Genomic DNA, 23,632 nt, shown 5'->3' with positions numbered 1-23,632 from the left:
GGAACGAAAACTGACACATTTACCAGTTTCCCCAATCGCATCAAGCAATGGTTGTCCTACACTTCCCGGTGTGTTTTCCTGCCACTTCCCTTACCACAAACCAACCAACCAATCAACCCCGATTCCTTATTTATTTGCTTTTGGAAGTGGCTTTGTTGCCCAGGGGCACCAAATCCACTTTAATCATGCAGCCTGAATTTTGCCGGTGTGCAGTTGAATCCCACCCACAAAATAGCGACACTCTGGAAGCGGCCGAGGTGTTTTGCACTGTGAGATGAACCAAGTTGCTGGGATCTTGTTGTGTTTGATCTTACAAGACAAGATGGAGCCACGATGGGCAGTGGGCCTACTCCCCATCCCACCCTCCTGCGATTGCCTTGTATTCTTTGCCCCCCACCCTTGCTGCGCAAAATGTTGGCCGTGCCCCTCCCTCCCTGGTGAGAGCGCTGCTTGGGAAACAGCGACTGACACCACAGTGGGTTGCAACATTCTTCTACCAGCAACTCGGTTCCCATGATCTCAGAATGCAGACTGCCCTGACGGTGATCTTGTGACCTCCGCAGGGGATTATGGGGTAGCACCCATGAGGCACTGGCTTTGCGCCACCTACACGGGTCGTGCCAAACCATGGGGCATGCTCCCTGCCTGATATATTGGGTTAAAATGGGATAACACCCAGTATTGCTGCTTTGAGCTAACTTTAACAGGAAGTTGGGCTCCCTCTCTTCTGGGGTTGGGTATAGAATCCAAACAAAGCGCTATAGACACATGAACTGCAGTAATTAAAAGTGCTCAGTAACCATTACATGTGCTGTAATCACATGGTTTTTAAGGCCCAGGTCGTTAAAGTCCATGCCACAGCAATGCAGACCTGCTGTAATGATCTCACAGCAGTTGTTCCCAAATTGTGCATGATTTCAGATCCCTGCAGGATGTAAATTGATGAAATAATGAGCGTTTCCTGTAAGGTCCTGGATATGCCTCTCTTTAAATCATTCTATGCGTGAATGTGTGTCTTCATTTGGGGTGAAGAAATGGTTCAGTCCACACCCGTTGCAGAGACACACCAGCACGGTCCGTCCTTGGTTGCTGTCACCTGGTGTGTCCATCTATATATGGGGTGCAGTGAATGACCCTCCTCTGGGAGTTGCCCGTTTCGCTGCATCTTGAAGTTTGCGCTTGGGGAGGCAAGATCGAAGCATCGCAGGCCCTTCCCTGGAAAACCAAGCTGTAACTGTATTTGAGTATGACTTAAAACTGATGGCATTCGCTCTTCTTACAAACCCAAGAGTCAATCTTTTCATCTGCGAGAGAAATTGTGCCTCTGATTTTAATGCGTGCTGGCCATCGGAAACATGGCACACAGTGCCATCCCGAATGCAATGCAGTAACATGGTCCAGTTATTCACGACCTGCTGCAATATGACCTTTGCCCTGATGGTAGCAAATAAATTCAGTGCTTTTTTCTGGGGGGAACGCATACCCCAAAACATTTTGTGAATCTTTGTCCTTTTGTCCATTTCCTGTATTTCCCCCCCGCCCCTGATTTGAACTATAAAGTGGTGATTTTCTTGAGTCAAAATGAGAGTACTCCTAAACATTTATTTTTAGGGAAAAAAGCACTGTATAAATACACATTGCCGCAATGTGAGTCATGCAATAATGACCGTACATATGTGTGTGTACAATATATGTGCAATAATAATATGACCTGTGAACCTAGGGTCATTTATACTGCAGATATATACAACGGCAACTATGGCTATAAATAACATAGCAAAGGGGTCTATGTCATTATTACCATATTTACAGCAGCAAGCAACCTGTAGAAGGGATGAGTGTATATATTATTGTGGGGTGGTCCATTATATATTGATTATGGGCTGCATCCAGCGTTAAGAGCCGATTTGTTGAAGTGGGTGCCCATGCCTAACTTAGATTCATTCCACTCAATGGGTCTGCTCCAAAGAACACTTAATATATAAGGGATGCAACCCTATATAGATATATAGGTATGAACTGCAGTAAGAACGGCTATTGTTTTTTAATCACGACAAAAACAGATGCCAGTGAAATGCCAGATCTGTTGTAATGCCTCACAACGGTGGCGTCAACGCATGTAATGGTGGACGCAAGCCTTTTCCTTGGCTCAGCTGCATATATATATATATATGTGTATATATATATATATATAGTATGAGAAGAGTCTTTGCAAATAGCAGCCATCACCTTTGGGCTTGGCAAGTATGGCTGTGCAAGAGAACCAGGAAGCTGTTCCTTGCTGGACGCTTTTGAGGCCCATAAGCAAATCCTACGGACAGTGGATGCGACTCTGCCTTGTTCCCTGTGCTGGGTCCCTTTGGAAGAAATGTCTTTGAAGAAATTATTCAGTGCTGGAAATCTCTTCAGGAGATAAAACGGGTTCTTCATGTGGGGATAGAATGTGGGGGACGAAGCAGTGTTTTACTATGGTGTGGACAGAGCCGTGTGGTAAGCTGATTGTCGCACTGCCCTGCTGAGGAGAATTTTACCTCACGTCAAGTGCAATGGTGTGGTAAAATTCCTGGTTCAAACAGGTCATCTGTGTCCACCCATTCTCCAGGTCATTCCATAATTTTCCTGGCCTGCTTTTTGCCATCTTCTATGTTGTAATAATAATAATAATAATAATAATAATAATAATAATAATAATAGTTGTGCAGAAAAATTCCTGGTTCAAACAGGTCGTCTGTGTCCACCCATTCTCCAGGTCATTCCATAATTTTCCTGGCCTGCTTTTTGCCATTTTCTAAGTTATAATAATAATAATAATAATAATAATAATAATAATTTTACTGCACAACTGGTTATTATTATTATTATTATTATCATTATTATTATCATTATTATATTGATACGCCACCCATCTGGGTGTAAAAGCTGAGACATGGAGCATGTTTGCTTGGATGAAATGGGAGTTGTTTTCACGACACCGTTTTCAGGAGTTAAGCCTTAGGCAAGACTTCCATTTATTGGTTTCCGTTTTGCCAAGCTCTGGGACCCAGTGAGCCACTTTGGAGTGCATTCCAGTAGGCCCTTCAGGAATCTCTGGCCAACCTGGGGCGCCAGCTGGGGCTGATGGGAATTGTAGTCCAAAACACCTGGGAAGCCCCAGGTTGGTCAAGGCCGCCTTAAGGAAAGGTGTCGTCAACTTGCATTTGCTGTGGGTCGGGGATGAGGGTGCTCTGGGTGGGATTGTCCAATTCATAGACTGACTTGGCTTCCTCTTTTGCCCTCTCACCCCCATCCCAGTCTTCTCAAGGTGGCGGACATCGGACACTCCTGTACGGACACGCTATTCTTCTCCGGCATTCCCACAGCGCCATGGTAAGGAGGAGGAATTGGAGAAAGTTGTGTGTCTTGAAGAAGCGGGAGAGGGAAACCAGGAAAGCTCAAGAGCTCAGTCCAGCATTGGCCGGTGGGGCAGGGAAGACGCAACTGCTCCTCAGCCATTTTGTGTTCCACGTCCCTGTCCCTGAGCCAAGCAGATTTATTTTCAAGCGTGTGTCATGTGTTCGCCTCCCGGGATGCAGAAATCGCGAGGAATCCCGATCGGGGTTTTAGGAGGTGGGCACATTTCTCAGCCAAGAAGGTGTCAAACGTCGAAAAGGCTGAGCCGCGTTCTGGAGGACAGATATAAGTTCTAAGTCAAGAAGCTGAGGTCACCCAGGGTTGGGTGGTGCCGGCTGCGATTTCCTTCTGTGTCAACATTCCTAGGAGAGCTCTGTGTGTGTGTGTGTGTGTGTGTAGAGCTGGGCCTTGAATGGTCATCCTTGAAATCGAGTGTGTATTTGCTTGCCACTGCTGATTTACTGCTGGAATTATTCCTTGAAGTGACCTTACATGCTTGAAGCGAGGGGGAAGATCTTGTTGGACTCTAGCTCCCATCATTCCCCAGTTAATGATCGGGGAATGATGGTTGCAGTTCCCCACCCCCGCTTTGTTATTGCTATGGTTGTTATTAATTAATTAATTAATTAATTAATTAATTAATTAATATACAGTCACGATGTGCCAAAATGACTTCTAAGCTGTTCGCAACCGTAGAACCAACCCGCAATTAAAACACACAATCACCTTGTTGTTGTTTAGTCGTTTAGTCGTGCCTGACTCTTCGTGACCCCCTGGACCAGAGCACGCCAGGCACTCCTGTCTTCCACTGCCTCCCGCAGTTTGGTCAAACTCATGCTGGTAGCTTCGAGAACACTGTCCAACCATCTCATCCTCTCTCGTCCCCTTCTCCTTGTGCCCTCCATCTTTCCCAACACCAGGGTCTTTTCCAGGGAGTCTTCTCTTCTCATGAGGTGGCCAAAGTATTGGAGCCTCAGCTTCAGGATCTGTCCTTCCAGTGAGCACTCAGGGCTGATTTCCTCCAGAATGGAGAGGTTTGATCTTCTTGCAGTCCATGGGACTCTCAAGAGTCTCCTCCAGCACCAGAATTCAAAAGCATCAATTCTTCGGCGATCAGCCTTCTTGATGGTCCAGCTCTCACTTCCATACATCGCTACTGGGAAAACCATAGCTTTAACTATACGGATCTTTGTTAGCAAGGTGATGTCTCTGCTTTTTAAGATGCTACAGTCCCCTTAGAGCATCCTTAATTAAAATATACAGCGAGGCCATATTTGCCTTGTGTTGGTCAGCAGCAAGCAGCACCCCATTGCCTTGGGTGTGACCTCTTGTTTTCAGCAGCCCATGCTCTCTGCACTACAGGAAACTCATACGGGGGTTGTGTTTCTGGTTGCTACGCATGTGCTGATCGCCCACGAGTCGGGAGTTGCCTTTACTTCCTTTGGTTAAATGCAAGAAGGGCTTTTACACTCGCCAGAAGCTCTGCTCTGCTCTGCTCTCGCCAGTCCTGGAAAGATCCTTTTAAAAAGTCCCATATGCTCAGAGACTTTGTGCCTGTTCATTGGGGGATATAGGAAGCCCAGAACACTTGTTCTTTAGATGTCCTTTTTATGAAGAGGCACGTAGTGAGACCATTGGTCCCCTGCTGGTGGGGCTCACTGACCTCCTGGAAAAGCAAAAAATTGACCTTTTCCTGTTAGGCAAAGATCATAAGACGACCCGGACGATCGCCAAATTCTGTGTACAGATCTGTAGGCGCAGACCATCCCCCAACCCAAACTAGTTCATTAAGAAAATCCCCAAACTTGGTTCCATGGGTGACTCTGGGTCATCTCTCTGTGGTAGCTTATCTTAAAGTTTTAAGTGTGTATACGCTTATCACATTTATAAATTTTAAATTTATTGTGGCACATTGTTTTAAATGTTTGCTTTCCTTCTGGGATTGTACCCCCAAGTGTGTTTTATAAGCTGGTCTCCGACCGTAATAAATTATCTATATCTATCTATCTATCTATCTATCTATCTATCTATCTATCTAATCTACTTCCTTTGGTGCAAAAGATTATGGCCACACATCTATCTACGTGCATTTATAAAGTTACATTTTAAAGCTGCAATCTAAGGTGCAGAAACCAGGGTGTCTGATCTCCCCAGCACACACACACACATTTGAGGTTAAGAATTTCAGAGAATGTTTCTTGACCTTCTTTCCTTCCCGATTTGTAGTATTTGAGCTGCCTAACCACATCCCGCTCCCTGACGGATAAACTTGCCTTTGACGTGGGCCTTCAGGAGGATGCAACAGGTATGTGATTTTGCACCCCAAGGAATTGACACCTTGCAGGTGTTTTTGTTTGCAGCGGGGAAGAGGAGGAGAATATTCCCAGCTCATTCTACATTCTAGGGACCGTTCAGCGGCAATGGGACTGTGTTGAGCCTCAGAGGGGAAAAATCCCACTCAGTGCAAACACAGAACAAAACAAATCTGCATGCAAATAACTGAAAGTCTGTGCTGGTGAAGGGGGTGGGGTGGAATAATTCTGTGACCTGGCTACATGATGCAAATTGAGCAGCCTTTAATGAAATGTTATTGGGCCCAAGTGAAACATAAATTATGCAAGCTGCTCAATTTACATATTTTATGCTGCACTTTTGCCCGATGAAATCTCATCAATAAAACAAGTACAAATCAGCAAATAATCTTAATACATCAAAGGGATGCGGATGGCGCTGTGGTCTAAACTACTGAGCCTCTTGGGCTTGCCTATCAGAAGGTTGGCGGTTTGAATCCCCGTGACGGGGTGAGCTCCCGTTGCTCGGTCCCTGCTCCTGCCTGCCTAGCAGTTCAAAAGCACGCCAGTGCAAGTAGATAAATAAGTACTGCTCCGGCGGGAAGGTAAACGGCGTTTCCGTTTGCTGCTCTGGTTTCGCCAGAAGCAGTTCAGTCATGCTGGCCACATGACCCAGAAAAACTGTCTGCAAACAAACGTTGGCTCCTTTGGCCAGTAAAGCGAGATGAGCGCCGCAACCCCAGAGTCGTCCGCGACTGGACTTAACTGTCAGGGGTCCTTTACCTTTACCTTTTTACATCAAATATAGCTGGATCGCCCCCTCAGGGAAAACCTAGATCAGTGGTTCCCAAATTTTTTCTGGCCACCCCACCCTTTCCCCATAAACTCATTCCCTGTGTCCCTTACCCTAGACTATAAAAACATTCAGAACAGCAGTTTGCATGACCCACTTCGGTAGATAATAACACAATCAAATTCAAAGCCGTAACAATTAATTGCACATTTATTCAAAATCCAGTTAAAACTACAGTGGTGCCTCGCAAGACGAAATTAATCCGTTCCGTGAGGCTCTTCGTATAGCGGTTTTTTCGTCTTGCGAAGCAAGCCCATTGACAGCTTAGCGGATTAGCGCTATTAGCGGTTTAGCGGCTTTTAGCGGATCAGCTGATAAGCGGTTTAGTGGCTTAGGAAAAGGGGGGGGAAGGGGGGGAAACCCGCAGGAACTCGCAAGACATTTTCGTGTTGCGAAGCAAGCCCATAGGGAAATTCGTTTTGCGAAGCGCCTCCAAAACGGAAAACCCTTTCGTCTAGCGGGTTTTCCGTCTTGCGAGGCGTTCATCTTGCGGGGCACCACTGTATTCGGTTTAATTGATGAACTTGATCCACGGATGCCAGCTGTACCTAGTAATTTCCCCCTCCAGTGCCCCCCTGCCGCCCCCTTGCCTCTTAGTACCCCCCTAGGTAATGCCACCGCCTCCCAGGGGGCAGTAATGTCCACTTTGGGAACCACTGACTCAGGAGAACAGATGAATCTGAAGCAGCCCATATATATGGCGATACTGTAGGTGCGTGTCTGGTGTGACCCCAGAGCAAATAATGGAATATAGCTAGTTTCTCTTTAAAAAAAAAAAAAAAATTCTTTTTATTGAGTTTCAGTTACAAAAAAAAAAAAACAAAACCCAGAAAAAAAGACAAAAAACGAAACAACAGTTTCAGAAAAAAAGAATGGGAAACAGGAAAGAACAAATATCCATACGTAACACCCCCCAAAAACCACATCAATTTCTGTTAGGTTCTTTGTCTTATACTTCAAAACTTTATGCCTTTAGGTATTTAGATCTTTCTTCTACCCTCCTTTTGACCTCCTTCCCTCCCGATTTCGGGCTTCTTAAAGAGAAAGAAATTTTCTCTGCAGCTAATAAATTTTTGATGGTTTGCGCCACGTAAGGTTTATAATAGACCTGCTATAGTTTTTAAATTCCTATGGTTTCCTTCTATATATACCATAAATTTATTCCAATCACTAATGAACTTTGTATTTTTTTGGTTTCTAATTTTTTGCGTCATTTTTGCTAATTCAACATATTCAAATAATTTTGTTTGCCAGTCTTTAACCGTTGGTGTGTTTGAACTTTTCCAATTTTGTGCAATTAGTATTCTGGCCGCTGCTGTCGAATATTGGAATAGTGTCTTGTCTTCTTTTTAAATTTCATCCCCAATTATTCCTAGTAAGAAGGCTTCTGGTCTTTTAGGGAAGGTATATTTAAATATTTTTTTTTTAGCTCGTTATAAATCTAATCCCAAAATTTCTTCATTTCTTCGCAAGTCCACCACATATGGTAGAAATTGCCTTCTTTAATTTTACACTTCCAGCAGATCTTATAGCTAGTTTCTCGTAGACGTCTACCCACAATCTCTCTCACCACTAGGGGAAGCCTGTTGGTGGACCATCCATCCTGCCTCCAAGCAGCGATCGGAAGGGGAGAAGGTGCGTGTGGGTGATGACCTCATCCTTGTCAGCGTCTCCTCTGAGCGGTACCTGGTGAGTGTATGTGTGTGTGTGTATGTGTGTGTGTGTGTCTCTAAGCCACTGAGCCTCTTGGCCTTGCCGATCAGAAGGTCAGATACCTGAAAGAGCGTCTCCACCCTCATCGTTCTGCCCGGACACTGAGATCCAGTGCCGAGGGCCTTCTGGCTGTTCCCTCGCTGCGAGAAGCCAAGTTACAGGGAACCAGGCAGAGGGCCTTCTCGGTAGCGGCACCCGCCCTGTGGAATGCCCTCCCACCAGATGTCAAAGAGAAAAATAACTACCAGACTTTTAGAAGACATCTGAAGGCAGCCCTGTTTAGGGAAGCTTTTAATGTTTGATATGTTATTGTATTTTAGTGTTTTGTTGGAAGCTGCCCAGAGTGGCTGGGGAAACCCAGCCAGATGGGTGGGGTATAAATAATAATAATAATAATAATAATAATTTATTATTTATACCCCGCCCATCTGGCTGGGCCTCCCCAGCCATTCTGGGCGGCTTCCAAAAGAATATTAAAATACTATGATACATCAAACATTAAAAGCATCCCTAAACAGGGCTGCCTTCAGATGTCTTCTAAAAGTCTGGTAGTTGTTGTTCTCTTTGACATCTGGTGGGAGGGCATTCCACAGGGAGGGCGCCACTACCGAGAAGGCCCTCTGCCTGGTTCCCTGTAACTTGACTTCTCGCAGTGAGGGAACCGCCAGAAGGCCCTCGGTGCTGGACCTCAGTGTCCGGGTAGAACGATGGGGGTGGAGACGCTCCTTCAGGTATACTGGACCGAGGCCGTTTAGGGCTTTAAAGGTCAGCACCAACACTTTGAATTGTGCTCGGAAACGTACTGGGAGCCAATGTAGGTCTTTCAAGACCGGTGTTATATGGTCTCGGCGGCCGCTCCCTGTCACCAGTCTGGCTGCTGCGTTCTGGATTAGTTGTAGTTTCCGGGTCACCTTCAAAGGTAGCCCCACGTAGAGTGCATTGCAGTAGTCCAAGCGGGAGATAACCAGAGCATGCACCACTCTGGCGAGGCAGTCCACAGGCAGATAGGGTCTCAGCCTGCGTACCAGATGGAGCTGGTACACAGCTGCCCTGGACACGGATTTAACTTGTGCCTCCATGGACAGCTGTGAGTCCAAAATGACTCCCAGGCTGCACACCTGGTCCTTCAGGGGCACAGGTACCGCATTCAGGACCAGGGAGTCCTCCACACCTGCCCGCCTCCTGTCCCCCAGAAACAGTACTTCTGTCTTGTCAGGATTCAATCTCAATCTGTTAGCCGCCATCCATCCTCCAACCGCCTCCAGACACTCACACAGGACTGTCACCGCCTTCACTGGTTCTGATTTGAAAGAGAGGTAGAGCTGGGTATCATCCGCATACTGATGAACACCCAGCCCAAACCCCCTGATGATCTCTCCCAGCGGCTGCATGTAGATGTTGAAAAGCATGGGGGAGAGGACAGAACCCTGAGGCACCCCACAAGTGAGAGCCCAGGGGTCTGAACACTCATCCCCCACCACCACTTTCTGAACACGGCCCAGGAGGAAGGAGCGGAACCACTGTATGACAGTGCCCCCAGCTCCCAGCCCCTCAAGACGGTCCAGAAGGATGTTATGGTCGATGGTATCAAACGCCGCTGAGAGATCCAGCAGAACCAGGAAACAGCTCTCACCTTTGTCCCTAGCCCGCCGGAGATCATCAACCAGTGCGACCAAGGCAGTTTCAGTCCCATGATGAGGCCTGAATCCCGACTGGAAGGGATCCAAATGGTCCGCTTCTTCCAGGCGTGCCTGGAGTTGTTCAGCAACCACTCGCTCAATCACCTTGCCCAAGAATGGAAGATTTGAGACTGGGCGATAGTTGGCCATCGTGGCCGCATCTAAAGATGGTTTTTTAAGAAGTGGTTTGATAACCGCCTCTTTCAGTGGGTCTGGGAAGGCTCCCTCACGGAGGGAAGCATTCACCACCCCACGAAGCCCATCACCCAGTCCTTCCCGGCTAGCTTTTATAAGCCAGGATGGGCAAGGATCAAGGAGACAGGTGGTTGGTTTCACTCGTCCAAGCAGCCTGTCCACATCCTCGGAGGTAACAGATTGGAATTGATCCCATGCAATTTGACTAGACAGGACTCTAGCACTCTCCCGCCCCGGCCCTGCTCCCACGGTGGCATCTACCTCTTCCCGAATCTGAGCGACTTTATCTGCAAAAAACTTTGCAAAATCATTGCAGGAGATCATGTGGCCCGTACTGGGCCCCGATGTAGCAGGTGGTTCCGCTAAATTGCGGACCACCTGAAAAAGTCTCCTGCTGCTGTTTTCTGCAGATGCAATAGAGGCGGCGAAGAAAGTTTTCTTCGCCGTCGCTACCGCCACTTGGTAGGCTCGACATTGAGCTCTAACCTGTGTCCGGTCAGCTTCAGAATGAGTTATCCGCCACCGGCGCTCTAGCCGTCTCAACGATTGTTTCATTGCCCTCAGATCCGTGGAAAACCACGGGGCTCTCCGGGCTCCATGCAATCGGAGAGGGCGCTTCGGAGCCAAACAGTCAATAGCCCTGGTTAACTCCACATTCCAGCGGGCCACCAGGGAATCGGCTGAAAGGCCATCAACATGGGATAAAGCATCCCCTACCACTCTCTGGAAACCATTTGGATCCATTAAGTGGCGGGGGCGGACCATCCGAATCGGTCCCACCTCCCTGCAGAGGGGAAGGGTCGCGGAGAAGTCCAGTTGCACCAGGAAGTGATCTGACCATGGCACTTCTTTTGTTTCACTTTTAGTTAGTGTCAGATCACCAACATCCGTAGAGGTAAACACCAGGTCCAAGGCATGTCCGCGGCTATGGGTTGGGCCAAACTTATTCAGGGACAGCCCCATGGAGGCCATGCTTTCCACGAAGTCCCGAGCGGCCCCTTGTAAGGTCGTGTCGGCATGGATATTAAAATCCCCTAGGACAACCAAACTAGGCGTCTCCAGGAGAACATCCGCCACGACCTGAAGCAGCTCGGGCAGGGAATCCTTGGTGCAGCGGGGAGGTCGGTACACCAAAAGGAATCCTGTACTGCCCCTATTGCCCAACTTCCAGAACATGCACTCAGAAAACTGGGTCTTCCCAATAGGACGCCTGGTGCAAACTAATGACTTCCTAAAAATCACTGCAACCCCCCCTCCCCGCCCACATGACCTGGGTTGCTGTGCGTAAGAGAAACCTGGTGGACAAGCAGCGGCAAGAACAGGCCCATCTGCTTCATTCAACCAAGTCTCTGTTACACATGCCAGGTCAAATCCTCCATCCATGATCAGGTCATGGATGGCAGTGGTCTTATGAATCATTGACCTGGCATTGCACAGCAGCACCTTCAGGTCATGTGGGTATCCCTTGCTGATTCTAGTATCCATCTGGTCAGGACCAGACCTGGAGGCAGGGATAGTCCTCAGACAACGACTAAACCTGCCTTCTCTGTAATGACATGGTCTGGTCTTAGCGTAACTCCTCCTCCTACCCGAGATCACTGAGATCGGTTGTCCCAACGCATCCCCCCCTGTGGAACATGCCGCAGCCATTTTGTTGGCTGGGACCCACTCCCCGGCAGCCCTGACCCCTCCCCTTAAAAGCAAAATAAGGCATTAAAACAATGAAAACAAAACAAAAAAGAAACCCCAAAAAACAATACAAATAAAAAACTGTAAAAATTACAATCCATCAAAATCAAACAAATTCCCAACTAAACATCCATCCCACCCCCACCCCACCCCTGCATATACAATAATAATAATCACAATAATAATAATAATAAAGAAATAAAAAGGAAAAGGAAAATTTTAAAACATTTTAAAAAGAACTCTGCACCCCTCCGGATCCCCCTGGGCCGCAGCAGCAGTGACAGCAATCGTCCCTGTGAGGCCTGTCAGGCCCCGCCCCGGGCCAGATGGTGAGTGGCAGGAGGAGCAGGGCCCTCAGACACCCAGCAGGAGAGTCCTCCTGGGCAGCAGAGTCCAGCAGTCCTTATGGGCCTGTCAGGCCCCGCCCCGGGCCAGATGGTGAGTGGCAGGAGGAGCAGGGCCCTCAGACACCCAGCAGGAGAGTCCTCCTGGGCAGCAGAGTCCAGCAGTCCTTATGGGCCTTCAGGCCCCGCCCCGGGCCAGATGGTGAGTGGCAGGAGGAGCAGGGCCCTCAGACACCCAGCAGGAGAGTCCTCCTGTTATTATTATTACTTCCAACTCTACAATTCTATGATTCCATGAATCCGTGGGGACTATTAATAATATAATAATAATTTAAAACAAAATAAAAAAAATCCTTCCAGTAGCACCTTAAAGACCAACTAAGTTAGTTCTTGGTATGAGCTTTCGTGTGCATACACACTTCTTCAGATACACTGAAACAGAAGTCACCAGTGACTTCTGGTGACTTCTGTTTCAGTGTATCTGAAGAAGTGTGCATGCACACAAAAGCTCATACCAAGAACTAACTTAGTTGGTCTTTAAGGTGCTACTGGAAGGATTTTTTAAATTTTGTTTTGACTATGGCAGACCAACACGGCTACCTATCTGTAACTATAATAATAATTTATTATTTGTACCCCGCCCATCTGGCTGGGTTTCCCCAGCCACTCTGGGCGGCTTCCATAAAAACCAGAAATACACTAAAATATCACAGATTAAAAACTTCCCTGAACAGGGCTGCCTTAAGATGTCTTCTGAATGTCAGGTAGTTATTTATCGCTTTAACATCTGATGGGAGGGCGTTCCACAGGGCGGGTGCCACTACCGAGAAGGCCCTCTGCCTGGTTCCCTGTAGCTTTGCTTCTCGTAATGAGGGAACCGCCAGAAGGCCCTCGGCGCTGGACCTCAGCATCCGGGCAGAACGATAGGGGTGGAGATGCTCCTTCAGGTATACTGGGCCGAGGCCATTTAGGGCTTTAAATGTCAACACCAGCACTTTGAATTGTGCTCGGAAACGTACTGGGAGCCAATGTAGGTCTTTCAAGACCGGTGTTATGTGGTCTCGGCGGCCCCCCCCCCAGTCACCAGTCTAGCTGCCGCATTCTGGATTAGTTGTAGTTTCCGAGTCACTTTCAAAGGTAGCCCCACGTAGAGCGCATTGCAGTAGTCCAAGCGGGAGATAACTAGAGCATGCACCACTCTGGCGAGACAGTCCGCGGGCAGGTAGGGTCTCAGCCTGCGTACTAGGTGGAGTTGGTAAACAGCTGCCCTGGATACAGAATTGACCTGCGCCTCCATGGACAGCTGTGAGTCCAAAATGACCCTTGAGCTCATTCCCCGCCCGCTTTGATTCTTCTATGTCTCAACAATGTCCTTGTTCTCCCCCAGCACCTGTCTACAGCCAGTGGAGAGCTCCAGGCAGATGCCTCCTTCATGCAAACACTTTGGAACATGAACCCCATCTGCTCAGGCTGCGAGGAAGGTATTTGATTCCTTGGGGTGTGGTTTGAGGTCACATGATACAGCCCCCTTGCTGAAGCTAAGCAGGTCTCGGTGTGGTCAGTGCCTAGATGGCAGACCACCGAGGAACCCCATTCCTTATTGCATTTGGATGGAGGTGACAAGGCCATTCAAACAAACCTACCACATTCACATCTCTTGGAACAATGCACAGTTGTGCCTTGGAATTCACGCTGCTCCGAATTTTGTGATGCAGTTTTCCAGCCCAGAAAAGGTGCACATGAGGGGGAAATGCGAATGGAATTGCATATATTAGTGAAAATGGCACCCAAAAAGTTATGTTACGTTAGGGAAGATTGCTTATGAAAAGAATGCCTATTAGTAGAAACTGCATACTGGAACGCTGATGAATTTTCACGAGGGCTTTTGAAAAATAAACAAAATTGTAAACTGGTGTGGAAATGCAGAGAACTAAGCACAACATTGGAAAATTGAGAAATGGAGAGAACGGGGTTTATCCAGTCCCTACTTGTGTTACAGGACTATGACAAGACCTACTCAGGCCATATTCACACAATACATGGCTCCCCGCAAAGAATTATGGGAGCTGTATTGTGTTTATCCTCAGAGCACTTAGGAGACCCCTAGCCCCATCACAGAGCTATAAGCACATAGTGGTTTAACAGGGAACTCTGGGAATTTTAGCTCTGGCAGGGGCCTCCTAAAACCTCTCAGCACCCTTAACCAACTACAGCTCCCAGAATTATTTCCGGGAAGCCACAGCGGTTTAAAGGGGCACTGTAGCTCTTCAAATGTATGGAGGGAATGTGGCTTGAGATGACACAAGCAAAGACAATGTACATCATGCATTTTGTTTTCTTTCTTTTTCCCCAATTTTTAAAATTGATTTTCCAGAGTTTCAAACAAACAAACAAACAAACAAACATCTTAACTGTACTTGATTCAATCTTGGTGACATTGTTAAATGACTTCCCCTAGCTGAGTTTAATTGTATATCATTGTAACAGTTTCCCAAAACCAATTTTCTCATAAAATTAACTTGGTCACTTAACATCTTTCTTCCTTTTCATTTTAACTTTAAACATATTATTCTCTAACATCACATATTTTAAATCCTAAGCGTATCTGGTATTTGCAAGTTTTTCCAATTAAGTTATCTTAGCATATTTAACTAAATAGTCTTTGAATTTCAACCAATCGTCCTGGTACTCCTCCTCCTTCTGGTCGCGGAGTCTTCCAGTCAGGTCGGCTAGCTCTGAAAAGTCCATCATCTTCATCTGCCATTCCTCCACTGTTGGGACTTCTTGTATTTTCCAATTCTTAGCTAAGAAAATTCTAGCTGCAGTTGTGGCATACAAAAACAATCTAACACCTTTCTTGGGCAATTCCATGTGCACTCCGATGTATTAGTTTCTCTGCTTGTGATGCCACGCTCTCTAATCCCTATTTTTTGGGGTGGTCCACGCAGGATATGTGACCGGAGGCCATGTTATGCGCCTCTTCCATGGCCATATGGACGAGTGCCTCACCATCTCCACCACGGACCAGAACGAAGAGCAGCGCAGGTGGGCATACTGTGTGGTGGTTGTCAGCATAAAGGTGGCACTTTAAAGAGCAAGGAGGGCAAAAGAAAAGGGGGAGAGAGAGAGAAGTCTCTGCCCCAAATAGTGAACAGAAAGCGGGAGGGGATAACAGAGGGGAAGAACATGCAGACCTTGAGTGCAGCTGTTATTTGGGGAGGGGAGCCCCATTCACAAGTCCGCAGGTGACTCACCTCTCCTGGCCTGGAGGCAAGCACTCCTCCTGCGGGAACTTAGTTCCCTCCGCCTCTCTGCCCTGAGCCTCTGCAGCTCAGGAGAGGCTGGAGGGTTACCAGACCCAGAGGCAACCTCGGCTTCCCCTGACGGGGCTGAGAGTGGAGCACCTGCAGGCAATGGGTCCTCCATCACCTCAGGAGCCAGAGCAGACTCAGCTGGAGCCTGCACCTGAGGATCCAGCACAGGTGAGGACCCTTCAGGCTCATGCCCCAGCCCCGGCTCAGCTGGTTCTGGAGGCGGGGACTCCTGTGCAGGCTGGGATCCCTCTGGTTGAGCATCCGAGTCCAAATCCCAGTCCATCACACTACCCAAAAGTAAATGATCGCACCAAAGAGAGTTCATGCTCTCGCTAACTCAGATTTTAATTCAATACAAGCATTTTGTTATTCCCCTCCTTCCCCTGCTGAGGAGTGTATTAACTTACGGTCTCTGTGTGTGGCTTGGAAGCTGCACTGTTAGAGGAAAAATAATGCTGTCCAAGGTTGTAAAGACTGCGGAGAGAATAATTGGGCGCACTCTTCCCACCTTGGATCAAATCTATGCTTCCAGGCGCCATAAAAAAGCTGCAGAGGTAGCGCAGGATAGTGCGCACCCCAGAAATGATCTCTTTCAGCTTCTGCCTTCTGGAAGAAGGTCCAGGGTTATAAAGACTAGGACTAGCCGCCTGAGAAACAGTTTCCATCCAAATGTGATTTTGGTTTTAAACACAGTGTAAGGTAGTCTCTGGGATGTGAGTGGCGCTGTGGGTTAAACCACAGAACCTAGGACTTGCTGATCAGAAGGTTGGCGGTTCAAATCCCTGCGACGGGGTGAGCTCCAGTTGCTCGGTCCCTGCTCCTGCCAACCTAGCAGTTCGAAAGCACGTCAAAGTGCAAGTAGATAAATAGGTATCACTCCGGCGGGAAGGTAAACAGCATTTCCGTGCGCTGCTCTGGTTCTCCAGAAGTGGCTTAGTCATGCTGGCCACATGACCCGGAAGCTGTACGCCGGCTCCCTCAGCCAATAAAGCGAGGCTGACTCTGGGGTTGTCAAAACAAAACAAATTCCTTCCAGTAGCACCTTAAAGACCAACTAAGTCAGTTCTTGGTATGAGCTTTCGTGTGCATGCACACTTCTTCAGATACACAAAAGAATACACAGATACACAGATACACAGATACACAGAAGAAGAAGTGCATGCACACGAAAGCTCATACCAAGAACTGACTTAGTTGGTCTTTAAGGTGCTACTGGAAGGAATTTGTTTTGTTTTGACTATGGCAGACCAACACGGCTACCTATCTGTATCTGGGGTTGTGGCGCTCATCTTGCTTTATTGGCCAAGGGAGCCGGCGTACAGCTTCCGGGTCATGTGGCGAACCAGAGCAGCGCACGGAAACGCCGTTTACCTTCCCGCCGGAGTGGTACCTATTTATCTACTTGCACTTTGACGTGCTTTCGAACTTCTAGGTTGGCAGGAGCAGGGACCGAGCAACGGGAGCTCACCCCGTCGCGGGGATTCGAACCGCCGACCTTCCGATCGGGAAGTCCTAGGCTCTGTGGTTTAACCCACAGCGCCACCCGCGTCCCACTGAGTTCTTACTCAGACCCTTTATCCCCCAAAGGGTAAAAAAATACCCTATAATGGCAAGACTAGCACAGCTGGATTCAAGGAAGGCAGCGGCAAGCTGGTGTCCTCTGGACTACAGTTCCCATCAGCCTCAGTGTCCTACAGCTGTACTTGCTGGGGGAAGATTGGAATCGCAGCTGGAAGCATCTGGACAGCATCAGGTTGGCGAAGGCGGCTGTAGCAAATAAGAGGCGTTATTGCCATGCCTGGTAATTGAACTGGCTGGTTTTGAACCCTGCTTCTGGAATTCCTTTTCCGCAGGGTGGTGAACTACGAAGGCGGAGCTGTCTGTTCCCAGGCTCGCTCGCTGTGGCGTCTGGAGCCTCTGCGCATCAGGTATGAAATACTAATAACAAATAATGGCGGTGCTGTTGGGGTCGCTTGCGTCCCAGGAGCGCTGGCTCCCTTGTGGATTTTTCTGCCTCAAAAGCCATGAACAACACAAAGGATTCTGGGTTGTGTCGGTTTTCACTGGCTTTTGAACCAACAAGGTATAAAATGTTATTTTAGGACTGTTCCTTTTAAACATGTCCTGAAAAATATATATATATACAGAAAATGTTTTTTAACCCAAGGACTCAGTTAAAAATCAAGAGCTTACATGGTTGTTATGTAGAGTGGGATGCCACGAAATGCCACGATAAGAGACATCACCTCATGACCGGTTCTATTTCTTACCTGAAAGTGAAAAATACAATCTGGCTGCCACTCTGTGGCTCTTTGGCTTTCCACCTCTATGGCTTTATTTGTTGACCCTACCTGGAATATATTCTTTGACCCTTTTTCTACCCTTACTGACCTTCTTATCAGACATGTGAGCAGTCCTAGCATCAGGGTGCTTACACCCTCAAGCACAACTGCCATTTTATTTTATTTTATATTTTATTTTAATGCTGCCCTTCATCCAAAGATCACAGGGCGGTTCACAACAGAAAAATAAAAAAAAATGAAAACATAAAATACACAATAAAGCAAAAACAGCTCCCCTCAAAAAAAAAAAAAAAAAAAAAAAGTCCAGTATGCCAGTGGACAGCTGGGTTTGGGAGCTGCCATTTTAATTTCCCACAATCCTTTGCCCTCAGTGTGGTGTTGTTGTTGTTGTTGTTTTAATAATATTTATTGAACATTTTCAAATATAACAGAAAAAAGAAAAGAAATAAAACATCCATTTTATAACCTTATTTTCATTAGCATCTTGCCAGGACTTCCCCACCCCACCCCCTCTTGTATTCCAATTCCTTCAAATAGATTCAGCAAGTTCTTACCCCAAATTTTAAACTTATTATAGTTAACCCAACGTTAAGAATGTTTTTCCATCCCCTAAAATCGACCCCGCTCCCTTCCACGAGTTCCCCTCTTTAATATGCAGAACAGATTAAAATGAAAGAAAATAGAACAAAGAATAAAATATAATTTAACACCCTTTGGATTCCAAATTTCCATCCCCCCTTTCCCGGTTGCGTTCCCCAATGTCCATCAATGCCTGTTGTCATCCTGGAGATCCCACATCTAGGCCGAAATCCTTCACAAGTCCACTTTGCCGTCTTTTTAATAGTCTTTGCCGTCTTTTTAATCATCTTTAGTTTCAAGCGTCCAATCTTGGAAAAGCTCTATCTCAAAAAGGTCCATTTTTTCCATCCAGATCTCTGTATTTAAGAGTAAAAACTCCAATTTTGTTTCTTTAGACCTTTCAAATCTGGATGTCCCAAATGTTCCCACTCAGCTTTGTCCAATTCTTGTTGTTCATGTTGTTCTTATTATTCTCTCTCCTCACTTTCCTCTAGTTTCTTTTCCTGCTCTCCTGCAAAAATGTTCCAATTCCAAAAGCTTCTAAATCCCCTACAGAGGCTTTGTTATTCAGGAACAAAACTTTACGTCAAGTCCCTTCCATTCTTCAATAGATAAATCTATTGTCTCCTTTAGTGTAGAGACCTCTGTAGACAAAATAGTGTTCCATTTCTGCAGTTTCCCAGGAGATAAAAAGTCCAATTCAAATTCCATGCCAGCAATACTTGTAGTGTCCCACAGCCCCTCTAGAGGGATTATAGTAACTCAGTTTCCTTCCAGATCGCACCCAACAGTCAAAGTAACTTGTTATTCCTTGTTTTAAACAATTTATATCTAATTTGTAACAAATGTAACCGGCAAAGTCCTCATAACAAAGTTCTCTTTTTATTCTTCAGCTTTGACAGCTCCTTTGACAGCTGTCAAAGCCTCTGTTTCTCCTCTCCCGGCGCTCACGTGGATCGCTCCCGGTTCCCGGGGGGGGGTTGCATTTTAGCTCACGTTCTACTTTTCTCCTCCAGCCCAGTCTTATAATTTTCCATCGTGAAATTAGTGACTTTATCAAAATAAGGTAGCACTCGATCTTAGTTGTTAAATCCTTTGCTTTAAATCCTCTACGACAGGGGGGAGACTGACTTCCTTTTTGCACCTCCCCCGCTCGCTCCGAATTTAAATTTTTTCCCTTTTTAAGTCCAGTTTCCAATTACTCACGGGTTGTTCTTTTTAATCCGAATTTTCAATGGAAGAAGTCAGTGCTCTCCGCCAAATGGCATGCGGCTTCACTCAGCAGGGGAAGCGGAGGACTCATAGCACCACCCCCCCCGGCACCTGCTTCGTAGCCTTTAAAAAGGCTCCTTCGCGGGTCGGGGGGGCGCAAACGGTGCCCGCCGAGTCACCATGCCCATGGGTTTCAGCGCCCATGGTTTTTGAGGGTCCCCGCGACGCCGACGCGGTAGAACCCAGCCCCTGCCGAGCAGGCTCCCTCCAGAGCTCGGAGGGAGTCCGCCATTCGGCGATGGCGCCAACCCGGAAGTCCCCAGTGTAGTGTTGTTTTGAGGCATTTTTCCAAACTACAAGAAAGAAGATTCCACCTAAACATTAGGAGGAACTTCCTGACAGTAAGAGCTGTTCAACAGTGGAATTTGCTGCCAAGGAGTGTGGTGGAGTCTCCTTCTTTGGAGGTCTTTAAGCAGAGGCTTGACAACCATATGTCAGGAGTGCTCTGATGGTGTTTCCTGCTTGGCAGGGGGTTGGACTCGATGGCCCTTGTGGTCTCTTCCAACTCTAGGATTCTATGATCAGTCCCCTGGTGCTGCCCAGGAAACTGTGACTGCCACCACCCAATGAATTGTTCAAGGCCCAACCATAGGTGCCACTGACTGCAGAGGAGCCAACAGAGGACATGTGGCAAATTAAACCAGGGGAAGGACCTGCTTGTATGGAAGCCAGGATCCTACGGAGCACTGTCTCCTAGTGACTCCCTTACAGCTTAAAATATCAATTGACAAAGAGTCTGCAATCCAGTATTTGTTGAGGGATGATAGTCCTGAAACTACCTGCATTGTTTCGTGGTATTCAGCCCAGATTTTTAAAGCTAAATCTAAAGTTGCCTGATTTACTCAATTGTGGCTATCTAGACTTTTTATATCTTGTATGTGTTTGGATTGTTAATGTATTTGGATGACTTAGTATGATTTTATTGTTTGAATTCATGCCAATAAAGGCCAACGACAATAAAAACGACTGAGGAAAGAAACTACCTGTGAGAGGAATTGGCCACAACACATCCTTCTTCCATGTGTTCACAGCAGTAAATGGTGGGACTACGCTATAATGTCGTTTATGTATTGCAGGGGCAGCCACTGGGCTGTTTCCCCTGATGTTGTTGGACCACAATTCCTGGCATCCCTACCTATTGGCCTTGCTGGCTGCAGGGGCTGATGGGAGTTGGAGTCCAACAGCATCTGAAGGGCAGCACACTGGCTACCCCTGATGTGTCCTAGTTGCCTGAGAGGGAACCTACAGTATTTCTTCTACCCCCAACAGCTGGAGCGGCAGCCACATGAAGTGGGGGCAGCCCTTCCGCGTCCGCCACGTGACCACGGGCCGCTACCTGGCGCAGACCGACGAGAAGGGGCTGGTTGTGGTCGACGCTGAGAAAGCTCACACCAAAGCCACAGCTTTCTGCTTCAGGATCTCTAAGGTGAGAGGAGTCCCCCATTATTGCCCTCGTTGGAAGTAGGACAGTCTTTGTTGTTGTTTAGTCGTGTCCGACTCTTCGTGACCCCCTGGACCAGAGCACGCCAGGCACTCCTGTCTTCCACTGCCTCCCGCAGTTTGGTCAAACTCATGCTGGTAGCTTCGAGAACACTGTCCAACCATCTCATCCTCTGTCATCCCCTTCTCCTTGTGCCCTCCATCTTTCCCAGCATCAGGGTCTTTTCCAGGGAGTCTTCTCTTCTCATGAGGTGGCCAAAGTCTTGGAGCCTCAGCTTCAGGATCTGTCCTTCCAGTGAGCACTCAGGGCTGATTTCCTTCAGAATGGAGAGGTTTGATCTTCTTGCAGTCCATGGGACTCTCAAGAGTCTCCTCCAGCAAGGTGCTCTGCCTTTAAGAATATAAGTACCCAAGAAGAGCCTTGCTGGACCAAAGGCCCATCTTGTCCAATATCCATTGGCCAACCAGATGCCCTAATGGGAAGCCTAAGTGCAACAGAGCTCTCACCACTTGTGATTCCACTGCAGCTGGGATTCAGAGGCAAACGGCCAACAAGGGCGAACAGAGTTATCATGACTATTGTTGTTATGACCGTTGATTTATCCTTCTAAACCGCTGTCTCAAGGCGAAATACACATAAGATAGGAATGCTGTGTGTCTGGATTTTCCTGGACACAGCCAGGAAATGGGCTTGAAAATGGCGCCCTTGTGGATTTTTGGTTATTATTCAGTTATTATTATTTACTACCCCCACTGTGGAAGGACGTGTGGATCCAGAACTGGCCTCCAAAGTCACTTATGGATTCATTGTTAAAACCATGTGTCAGAGCCACCCGTGGTCCCAGCTCACAAGAAACCAAAGTCCAGTCCGGCTTATGTACAAAAGCTTTTATTGAAGAACATTCTTAGCTTTACATCCGAGCTCCGTGGCTCTACGTCTGTTACGCTTAGACCGCCGAAGTCCCCTCTGAGTCAGTCCCGCCTCTACACCAGTTTAAGAGGCTTGTACTGGTCCACCTCTTCCTCTCCTTCCTTTTCCGCAGGGTCTTTCTGCCCCCCTGTGTTCTCTCCCTTCGGGACTCTCCAGAGGCTGAATCCTCTGGCGCCTCCTCCCCCCTCCTTCGCGCTTTGGGACCAGGCTCCTCCCCAGGACTCTCTTCACTTCCGCGCGCCTCCCATTTTGAACTTGGCGCGCGTACGTTGCTCCTGACCTTCCCTCCGAGTGTTACACTGCTCTCGGCACTACTCTCCACCCCTTCCGGCAGGACATCTTGCCCCGATCTCCTTCCCCTCTCTGCTCCCTGTTCTGCTCCTTCTGACACACTGGTCACTCCACCCCCTTCACTCCGTTCCAGCGGAGCAGCCGGTCCCGATCTCCAACTCCCCCTGGGGGTTCCCCCTTCGTTCCCCTGCTCCTGACTGCTTCCCCCTCTAGCTCCCCTTGGCTTGACCAGGGGGGCTCCCTTTTGGGAGTCCTCCGATTCACTGGATGGACTCATGGACAATCTTGGGTCATTGTCGTCCTCTTCCTCGTCACTCTGGAATCCTTCCCCCTCGCTCTCTGTCTCCTCCCTCATCTGCGCCTCTCTCCCTGAACCCCTGACACCATGTTTATGGAAGACAATCTTATTCGGCTACAAGTGATAGCCAAAGAAGAAGAAGACTACTATGGAAGACTACTGTATTCTGCTCTGGTCAGACCTCACCTGGAGTACTGTGTCCAGTTCTGGGCACCACAGTTCAAGAAGGACACTGACAAACTGGAACGTGTCCAGAGGAGGGCAACCAAAATGGTCCAAGGCCTGGAAACGATGCCTTATGAGGAACGGCTAAGGGAGCTGGGCATGTTTAGCCTGGAGAAGAGGAGGTTAAGGGGTGATATGATAGCCATGTTCAAATATATAAAAGGATGTCACATAGAGGAGGGAGAAAGGTTGTTTTCTGCTGCTCCAGAGAAGCGGACACGGAGCAATGGTTCCAAACTACAAGAAAGAAGATTCCACCTAAACATTAGGAAGAACTTGCTGACAGTAAGAGCTGTTCGACAGTGGAATTTGCTGCCAAGGAGTGTGGTGGAGTCTCCTTCTTTGGAGGTCTTTAAGCAGAGGCTTGACAACCATATGTCAGGAGTGCTCTGATGGTGTTTCCTGCTTGGCAGGGGGTTGGACTCGATGGCCCTTGTGGTCTCTTCCAACTCTATGATTCTATGATTCGACTATTACTGCTACTACTATTAATTCATTTTCTCACCTGCCCTTCACTGTAAGGTCCCTGGATGGGTTACAGCCATTTAAAAATACTAAATGTTGAAAGTGGCATTGAAATGGAGAGAATATTGTTAGTAGGAGCAGCCAAGCGCTTTCAGCAACAGCAAGATATTCTAAAACTGAATAATCAGGTCCAACTGAACAGCAGAACTGAACATTATTCATTTTGGGCGGATTTTCTCAGAATTGGCAAAATGTCAGGGAAAACATAGATGTGTGGCAAATAGGGTGTTATTACACACACACACACACACACACACACACACACACACTCTTTAAAAGAAAAGTCTGAAAATATATGTC

General features: G+C 47.5%; 1 protein-coding gene across 9 annotated transcripts in view; it reads left to right on the top strand.

Moving 5' to 3' along the window:
- Positions 1–23,632, top strand: part of RYR1 (ryanodine receptor 1) — a 223,488-nt gene that overhangs the window by 45,744 nt on the left and 154,112 nt on the right. For all 9 annotated transcript variants that reach the window (XM_081868598.1, XM_081868604.1, XM_081868605.1 and 6 more), the window contains exons 4-10: positions 3,292–3,366; positions 5,617–5,695; positions 8,111–8,223; positions 13,542–13,635; positions 15,103–15,199; positions 17,322–17,396; positions 20,892–21,048. In XM_081868598.1, coding sequence (XP_081724724.1) covers positions 3,292–3,366; positions 5,617–5,695; positions 8,111–8,223; positions 13,542–13,635; positions 15,103–15,199; positions 17,322–17,396; positions 20,892–21,048 — 690 coding nt within the window. The remainder of the gene's footprint in view (positions 1–3,291; positions 3,367–5,616; positions 5,696–8,110; positions 8,224–13,541; positions 13,636–15,102; positions 15,200–17,321; positions 17,397–20,891; positions 21,049–23,632) is intronic.

Source organism: Podarcis erhardii, assembly GCF_964252035.2.
Source record: "Podarcis erhardii genome assembly, chromosome: 7".
NCBI classification, from domain to species: domain Eukaryota; kingdom Metazoa; phylum Chordata; class Lepidosauria; order Squamata; family Lacertidae; genus Podarcis; species Podarcis erhardii.
This window is presented reverse-complemented; position numbering and strand designations above follow the sequence as displayed.